This window comes from Oncorhynchus keta, chromosome 4 (genome assembly GCF_023373465.1).
Source record: "Oncorhynchus keta strain PuntledgeMale-10-30-2019 chromosome 4, Oket_V2, whole genome shotgun sequence".
NCBI lineage: Eukaryota > Metazoa > Chordata > Actinopteri > Salmoniformes > Salmonidae > Oncorhynchus > Oncorhynchus keta.
Window position 1 is genome coordinate 4,576,717 of NC_068424.1, and position 9,253 is coordinate 4,585,969.

Genomic DNA, 9,253 nt, shown 5'->3' on the forward strand with positions numbered 1-9,253 from the left:
TTTACACCTATATGGTTATTTTTAAAAACATTTTTTACCTTTATTTAACTAATATATATATATATATCACAGCGGTCTAAGGGCTCTGCATCTCAGTGCTAGAGGCGTCACTACAGACCATGGTTAGATTCCAGGCTGTATCACATCCGGCCGTGATTGGGAGTCCCATAGGGTGGCACACAATTGGCCCAGCGCCATCCGGTTTGGCCGGGTTGTCATTGTAAATAAGCATTTGTTCTTAACCGTCTTGCCTCGTTATATAGAGGTTAAAGAGTAAAGGAAACTGTTTTTCCCCCATGGTTGTATATTTTATTTTTATTTATTTTACCTTTATTTAACCAGGCAAGTCAGTTAAGAACAAATTCTTATTTTCAATGACGGCCTAGGAACAGCAGGTCAACTGCCTGTTCAGGGGCCAGAACGACAGATTTGTACCTTGTCAGCTCAGGGGTTTGAACTTGCAACCTTCCGGTTACTAGTCCAACACTCTAACCACTAGGCTACCCTGCCATATATTTGGATAATATGAGCATGTTATGCTTTACAAGGTTCATGACACACAATTAGTGATGTAGTAGTTGCATACATCTCAAACAAAGTTTACCAGACATTTTTACAGTGATTATTATTTATTTCTGTAGCTCAGTTGGTAGAGCATGGCGCTTGTAACGCCAGGGTAGTGGGTTCGATCCCCGGGACCACCCATACGTAGAATGTATGCACACATGACTGTAAGTCGCTTTGGATAAAAGCGTCTGCTAAATGGCACATATTATTTATTATTATTTATTATTTTTTTACATACAGTACCAGTCAATAGTTTGGACACCTACTCATTCAAGGATTTTTCTTAAATTTTTTACACATTTCTACCTTGTAAAATAGTAGTGAAGACATCAAAACTATGAAATAACTCATATGGAACTAAAAAAAAGTGTGAAACAAATCTAAATATATTTTATATTTGAGATTCTTCCAAGTAGCCACCCTTTGGCTTGATGACAGCCTTGCACACTAGGCTTCTCTCAACCAGCTCCATGAGGTAGTCAACTGGAATGGTTTCCCAACAGTCTTGAAGGAGTTCCCACATACGCTGAGCACTTGTTGGCTGCTTTTCCTTCACTCTGCAGTTCCAACTCATCCCAAACCATCTCAATTTGGTTGTCGGGTGATTGTGGAGACCACGTCATCTGATGCAGCACTCCATCGCTCTCCTTGGACAAATAGCCCTTAGACAGCCTGGAGGTGTGTTTTGGGTCATTGTCCTGTCGAAAAAAACAAGTTAGATTTGTTTAATCAAAGGGTGGCTACTTCGAAGAATCACAAATATAAAATATTTTTTTATTTGTTAAAGACTTTTAATGAGTACGACATGATTCCATATGTGTTATTTCAGAGTTTTGATGTTTTAATTAAATATTATTCTTCAATGTGGAAAATAGTTTTAAAAAAATAAAGAAAACCCCTTGAATGAGTTGGTGTGTCCAAACGTTAGACTGGTACTGTATATATGTAGCTTTTATGTTGTTTTTGTAAACAGATTCGTTTTTGATTAGATACATTAGATATGTCTCGGCTAAACGTTCAGGCACTTTAGAGAGGTTGAAAAAAGCACTTGGATATCCCCTGTATGTCTCCCAACACCACCACAATGTTCGAGAGAGATCGGTGTTGTAGAAATATAGTTTTTATAGTGAACAATACATTTTAGGCACAGTGTGCAAAAACAGTGCAATTACCACATTCAGATACTTTGGAGAGGCTGAAAGGACACTTGAATGTACCCTGGATTCCCCACAACACCACCACTATGTTTGAATGAGGTTGATATGGTTGAAATGTGTGCTTTTACACTGAACAAATAGCATTTGGGGATTGCAAATATGTAATAACACTGGAATGATCTAATTTACAGACATATGCCACTTTGGAGAGGTTTAGGGACACATGGAAAAGTCCCATGACCACACCTGACACCACTTACTAAAATATCTTCCCATTTCTAGTTGTTCGGTCTATCAATCCCTTTATATCTTTCTGATGTTGTTCACATGTTGTGGAAGCCATCTGATGTGTTTCCAGCTCTGGTCATCAATAACTCACTTCTAGCTTGTCAATGAAAGATGACTTTCAAAATCAAATACATGTTTTATTTATTTTTGTGTGCTTGATCTTGTGTATTCAGAACTATGCAACTCCTATCTATCTTCTGATAATTTCCTCATAATTTCCGAGATGAATTCTTTCCAAATATACCAAGTTTTTGAATGTCAGAATCATGTAATTACACATGAATAGCAGTTACGTTTGCGTTATGTCCCCGGATGTTGTGTTAAAAGCTCTACAACAAAGCTTTCTTAGTGTCCAACAAGCTTTCTCTGCCCTTAACCCTGTTCTGAACACCTTCAAAACAAAGGTCATGTGGTTTGGTAAGAAGAATGCCCCTCTTCCCACAGGTGTGATTACTACCTCTGAGGGTTTAGAGCTTGAGGTAGTCACCTCATACAAGTACTTGGGAGTATCGCTAGACAGTAGACTGTCTTTCTCTCAGCACATATCAAAGCTGCAGGCTAAGGTTAAATCTAGACTTGGTTTCCTCTATCGTAATCACTCTTCTTCCACTCCAGCTGACAAACTAACCCTGATTCAGATGACCATCCTACCCATGCTAGATTATGGAGATGTAATTTATAGATCGACAGGTAAGGGTGCTCTCGAGCGGCTAGATGTTCTTTACCATTCTGCCATCAGATTTGCCACCAATGCTCCTTATAGGACAAATCACTGCACTCTGTACTCTTCTGTAAACTGGTCATCTCTGTATACCCGTCGCAAGACCCACTGGTTGATGCTTATTTATAAAACCCTCGTAGGCCTCACTCCCCCGTATCTGAGATATCTACTGCAGCCCTCATCCTCCACATACAACACCTGTTCACTCCCCCTATCTGAGATACCTACTGCAGCCCTCATCCTCCACATACAACACCTGTTCACTCCCCCCTATCTGAGATACCCACTGCAGCCCTCATCCTCCACATACAACACCTGTTCACTCCCCTATCTGAGATACCTACTGCAGCCCTCATCCTCCACATACAACACCTGTTCACTCCCCCTATCTGAGATACCTACTGCAGCCCTCATCCTCCACATACAACACCTGTTCACTCCTGAGATATCCTACAGCCCTCATCTGAGATACCCTACTGCAGCCCAGCATCCTCCACATACAACACCTGTTCACTCCCCCTATCTGAGATATCTACTGCAGCCCTCATCCTCCACATACAACACCTGTTCACTCCCCCTATCTGACCCACTGCAGCCCTCATCCTCCACATATAACACCTGTTCACTCCCCCTATCTGAGATACCTACTGCAGCCCTCATCCTCCACATATAACACCTTTTCACTCCCCCTATCTGAGATACCTACTGCAGCCCTCATCCTCCACATACAACACCTGTTCACTCCCCCTATCTGAGATATCTACTGCAGCCCTCATCCTCCACATACAACACCTGTTCACTCCCCCTATCTGAGATACCTACTGCAGCCCTCATCCTCCACATACAACACCTGTTCACTCCCCCCTATCTGAGATACCCACTGCAGCCCTCATCCTCCACATACAACACCCCTTCTGCCAGTCACATTCTGTTAAAGGTCCCCAAAGCACAAACATCCCTGGGTCGCTCCTCTTTTCAGTTCGCTGCAGCTAGCGACTGGAACCAGCTGCAACAAACACTCAAACTAAAACGTTTTTATCTCAATCTCTTCATTCAAAGACTCGATCACTCTTACTGACAGTTGTGGCTGCTGTGTGTGATGTATTGTTGTCTCTACCTTCTTGCCCTTTGTGCTGTTGTCTGTTCCCATTAATGTTTGTACCATGTTGTGTTGCTACCATGTTGTTGTCATGTTGTGTTGCTACCATGTTGTTGTCATGTTGTGCTGTTGGCATGTTGTGTTGCTACCATGTTGTTGTCATGTTGTGTTGCTACCATGTTGTTGTCATGTTGTGTTGCTACCATGTTGTTGTCGTGTTGCTACCATGCTGTTGTCATGTTGTGTTGCTACCATGCTGTGTTATGTGTTGCTGCCATGCTATGTTGTCGTCTTTAGGTCTCTCTTTATGTAGTGTTGTGTTGTCTCTCTTGTCATGATGTGTGTTTCGTCCTATATTTTTATTTTATTGATTTGTATTTTTAATCCGAGTGTCGACCCTCCAAACTCAACATGAGAAACGGTGCACAGGAACTGTTAGGGCCTTCATTTTTATATATTTTTTTATTTAACCTTTATTTAATTTAATTCTTATTTACAATGACGGTCTACCGAAATGCCCCCACAGGAGGCCTTTTGCATTTCGGTAGACCGTCATTGTACATTTACATTTACATTTAAGTCATTTAGCAGACGCTCTTATCCAGAGCGACTTAAGAATTTGTTCTTAACTAACTTGCCTAGTTAAATAAAGGTAAAAAAAATGTGTTTAAAAGGAGGCCTTTTGCGTTTCGGTATACCGTCATTGTAAATAAGAATTTGTTCTTAAAACTAACTTGCCTAGTTAAATAAAGGTAAAAAAAAAAAAAAATGAAGGCCCTAACAGTTCGTTTCTCATGTTGAGTTTGCCCCACCAAGATTTACGTGCTAAAATCGCCACTGGAGGGTAGACACTGCGAGATTAGCTGCAATAGCAAATTCTTCTCAGGCAGTTTAATAGACAGCGACTGGGGTCCTACAAGCTTTTAACTCACGCATGCGCATGAAAGAAAGTCTCTTTCTCGGTGGACACAATGGCGGACGCAGAGTAAGTGATTTCTGCTCTGCAAGAATCTATGTCAATCTACTAATTTCACAAATATTCAACGTTATTTGACATTTAGTTCGTTATCGTCAACAATATAACATATTTGTCGTGTCGGTAGTGTGGAGTTGCGTTTTTTACTTTACGATATTTTTGTTGATTTTGTTGACTCGGGACTGGATGCGGTCAGAAACATGCCCGTCTTGCGAATCGATTTGCACATGTTTTTACTTATATGCGATGCGTGTCTCGTAGTATTACTTGCATATTGCCAATGAGGTACATAGTATATTTTCGGAGTATTTCGCTGTTTGAGCTCCACAATATCACAAAGTAGACTTTGCGTCTGTCTTCGCCGGGCGAAACTAACAGGCCAGTTTCGCAACAATGTTTGGTCCGTTAAATTACTATTCCTCAGTCAGTCACTTCCATCCATGTTAAACTGTTTCCCTCCTTACTCTAAACAAAGTGTCGCATCTGTTGCAGAAAGAAGGTTCCGGCGGTCCCTGAGAGCCTTTTGAAAAGGCGGAAGGCCTTCGCCACCATGAAGACCATGCGCATCAAGAAGATGCTTGCCGAAAAAAAAGTAAGTTTGAACTAAACCAAAGGACTAACTAGCAGGCTTCCATATTTAATTTGACAATGCATATAATCTCCCCTTAAATGCAGTTGATGTACTGCTTAGAACTGTCTGGTTGTGGGTGGGGGGTGTTATATCCACCCACTGTCATTCATACCTTATAACTACAACGTGGTTAATGATGCTAAACTTTTTTCCCCATCTTATCGACTCTGGTGAAACCAGTCTGAAAAATAAGCCAATTTGTCTGAAACCACATAGAAATGTACTAAATAATCATTGCCGGGCTATAACATTGAAACTGCATTGTTGGTTAACGGCTTGTAAATAAACATTCCAATGTAAGGTCTCCTCCACCTGTTGTATTTGATGCATATGACAAATAAAATGTATTTGATCAGTTTTAAACATTGCATCCTTATGGACAGTGGTGGGTGGATGCCATACAACCAGCTGCTAAAAAAAAAATGTTTTTTTGTTCATACTGTGAAGTTAACTAGAGGTGTTGCCCAGCTGTGATGTTCTGCTCTGAATCATAGTTGATGCTTTGTATCCCCAGACTCGTAAGGTGACCAGGAAACTGATCTACAAGCGGGCTGAGAAGTACCACAAGGAGTACAGGGAGATGTACCGGCGTGAGATCCGCATGGGGCGGACGGCCCGCAAGGTCGGGAACTTCTACGTCCCGGCGGAGCCCAAGTTGGCCTTCGTCATCAGGATCAGGGGGTGTGTTTCTGTGGATTAGGCTGCTAAATGTGTATTTTATCAGATTTCCATGTCTCGTACACCGTTACTCAGGTGCTGGGTAAAACATGGATGTATTTAAGTCATTACATTTGTTACATTGTACAGCTTGTGACAATGTCTTCTTCCTGTCATTCGAACTTTAACACAATGTGGTTAATGATGCTGAACTTTTTTCCCCATCTTATCGACTCTGGTGAAACCAGTCTGAAAAATTAAGCCAATTTGTCTGAAACCACATTGAATGTAAACTAAAAGCCAACTGGAACATTAAGACAAGTGATGTTGTGCTGAACATAACTAACACCGTGCCCCTCGACTCTTCTCTTTCTGCCCCCCCCCCCCTTTTAGTATCAACGGTGTCAGCCCCAAGGTGCGCAAGGTCCTCCAGCTCATGCGTCTGCGTCAGATCTTCAACGGAGTGTTCGTCAAACTGAACAAGGCTTCCATCAACATGTTGAGGATCGCCGAGCCCTACATCGCTTGGGGGTAAGACTGACATCACTACCACGGTGTATAGTGGCTGTTCCACTGGATGTCATAAGGTGAATGCACCAATTTGTAAGTCGCTCTGGATAAGAGCGTCTGCTAAATGACTTAAATGTAAATGTTAAATGTAAATGTATTCACTAGGGAGCCAACGATCCGATGTAGGGAAGAGACTAACCTGAATTGGCCAACAAAAAAATGCTTGTTTTTTCGTAGCAGAACTTTTCATGTTGCAAACAGGTTTGCACGAATGAATACACCCCTGCTTTGATGTGGACAGCCCTGTTGAATTGGACAGTTATGGTTTTGTGTTACTTTACTTGGCATTGATTTAAGGTAGTGGTACGGCCTGAATTCTGCTGTGGTGATTGTCTGGTATTTTTACACAATGTGGTTAATGATGCTCAACTTTTTTCCCCATCTTATCGACTCTGGTGAAACCAGTCTGAAAAATTAAGCCAATTTGTCTGAAACCACATTGATATTACTAAAGACGTGCCCGGTATGAAATGAACCAAATGTATTGTTTTGGTTGGGTGCAGTAGTTCTCACTGTTTCGTTGCGACTACGCTACCTGCACCCACAGTATTTTCCTGCTCTTGTTTCGTAGGTACCCCAACCTGAAGTCTGTTCGCGAGCTGATCTACAAGCGTGGCCATGGCAGGATGACCAAGCAGCGCATCGCCCTCACGGACAACGCCCTGGTCGAGAAGGCCCTGGGTACGCATTTACTCATATGGGACTGAATCGCTTCATAATGTTGGGAGGTCAAAGCCTTTTCCCACATGTACTCTTAACATGGACTAGATGGTTAAAGACGATCCATGTCCCGTACACCGTTACTCAGGTGCTGGGTAAAACATGGATGTATTTAAGTCATTACCTGGACATTGATTTGTTACATGGTACAGCTGGTGACAATGTCTTCTTCCTGTCATTCAAACGTCACAACGTGGTTAATGATGCTCAACTTTTTTCCCCATCTTATCGACTCTGGTGAATCCAGTCTGAAAAATAAAATAAGCCAATTTGTCTGAAACCACATTGAGAAAACGACTGTGATCTGAAATGGCAGAATAGGCGGCTGCATTTCGTGATTTGGGACATGGATTTCCCATTACTGTACACAAACCCGTTAGCCGTACGCTTCTCTCTACAACATCTGCTAAATTCACTGCGTTTGGAAAGTATTCAGTCCTCTTGACATTTCCTTATTTTGTTACTTTACAGCCTTATTCTAAAACTCTGTCCTCGCGCTGTCCTCGCGCTGTCCTCACTCTGTCCTCGTGTACACGCTGTCCTTGTCCCTCAGGTAAATACAGCATCATCTGTGTGGAGGACCTGATCCATGAGATCTACACGGTCGGGAAGAACTTCAAGCCTGCCAACAACTTCCTGTGGCCCTTCAAACTGTCCACACCCCGCGGCGGCATGAACAAGAAGACGACTCACTTTGTGGAGGGAGGCGACGCTGGAAACAGGGAAGACCAGATCAACAGACTCGTCAGGAGGATGAACTAGAGGTGACTCGTGATTTTTTTTTCTAAGGCAGTGTTTCCAACACTCGGTCCTCGGGGGAAACCCAGCCCCCATATCGCTACACAGCTGATTCAAATAATCAAGCTTTGTATTGTCGGGGCTAACACCAAAAAAAATTCACACGTTGGGAATCCCAAGGACTGAGTTCGGGGGATACGCCTGGGACAGGGGTAGAGTTAAGGTGAGATGGGAAACCTGTAGTTTTGTATCCCCAAGTGATACCCTATTCCTTATATAGTGCACTAGTTCAACCCATAAATAGTTCACTATGTAGGGAATTGGCATTGGATTGGAGGCTGTGGGTTGGATTGAAAGTTGTCGGATGGATTGGAAGTTGTGGGTTGGATTGGAGGCTGTGGGTTGGATTGGAGGCTGTCGGATGGATTGGAAGCTGGGTTGGATGGAGTTTCCATTTCTTTTGGCGGCCATTTTTCCTTTCGAGTGAGGGGGGGGGGTGAACGCTTTGGGACGAAGGAAAGATTATTGGGGCTGATGTCCGACTGGTGTTTCGGATTTTGTTTTCGCCTTTTCAGTCCCAGATCTTGACTAGATGACTCGGGTTTTTATTCACTTTTCAGTCCCAGATCTTGACTAGATGAATCGGGTCTTGTGCCGTCAAGGTTGGTGACCACTGCCTTATCGGGGTTTTTATGCCGGTGTTGTGATGGAGAACAAAACCATCTGAACATTGTTTATGGGTATCTTTTTTTCAAGTCCCTAAGTGTCCAGTTTCTGTTTTTTACACAACGTGGTTAATGATGCTCAACTTTTTTCCCCATCTTATCGACTCTGGTGAAACCAGTCTGAAAAACTAAGCCAATTTGTCTGAAACCACATTAATCTACTGGCACTTTGAGGATGTTCTCCCAGCCAGTCTACTGGCACTTTGAGGATGTTCTCCCATCCAGTTACTGAAATGAAATGCATTTTTTTGGGTGACAATGGATCTCAAAACTAAACATTGGAAATGTGTTCGCTGTGAGTAAGAAACGTGTTTTCTGATATTCAAATTTCTTGTCTTCCAGGTTTTTTTTTCCTCCAAAGGATGCTGTTGTCTGTACAATAAACATCAAAAGGAACTTATTGG

General features: G+C 42.4%; 1 protein-coding gene, 4 non-coding genes and 1 pseudogene across 5 annotated transcripts; all 6 read left to right on the forward strand.

Moving 5' to 3' along the window:
- Positions 1 to 4,672: 4,672 nt before the first annotated feature.
- LOC118377623 (60S ribosomal protein L7) lies at positions 4,673 to 9,245 on the forward strand. Its single transcript, XM_035764570.2, has 7 exons — positions 4,673 to 4,817; positions 5,301 to 5,400; positions 5,954 to 6,120; positions 6,490 to 6,627; positions 7,238 to 7,347; positions 7,940 to 8,151; positions 9,194 to 9,245. Exons 1-6 carry the CDS (start codon positions 4,804 to 4,806, stop codon positions 8,146 to 8,148), a joined length of 738 nt encoding a protein of 245 aa, XP_035620463.1. The 5' UTR covers positions 4,673 to 4,803; the 3' UTR covers positions 8,149 to 8,151; positions 9,194 to 9,245.
- On the forward strand, positions 5,563 to 5,654 carry LOC118377627 (small nucleolar SNORD12/SNORD106). Its single transcript, XR_004824290.1, has one exon. It is a non-coding gene; the product is annotated as a small nucleolar SNORD12/SNORD106 (small nucleolar RNA).
- On the forward strand, positions 6,288 to 6,380 carry LOC118377625 (small nucleolar SNORD12/SNORD106). The gene has a single exon (XR_004824288.1). It is a non-coding gene; the product is annotated as a small nucleolar SNORD12/SNORD106 (small nucleolar RNA).
- Positions 7,015 to 7,107, forward strand: LOC118377624 (small nucleolar SNORD12/SNORD106). The gene has a single exon (XR_004824286.1). It is a non-coding gene; the product is annotated as a small nucleolar SNORD12/SNORD106 (small nucleolar RNA).
- Positions 7,577 to 7,673, forward strand: LOC118377628 (uncharacterized; annotated as a pseudogene).
- Positions 8,912 to 9,004, forward strand: LOC118377626 (small nucleolar SNORD12/SNORD106). The gene has a single exon (XR_004824289.1). It is a non-coding gene; the product is annotated as a small nucleolar SNORD12/SNORD106 (small nucleolar RNA).
- Positions 9,246 to 9,253: the final 8 nt, after the last annotated feature.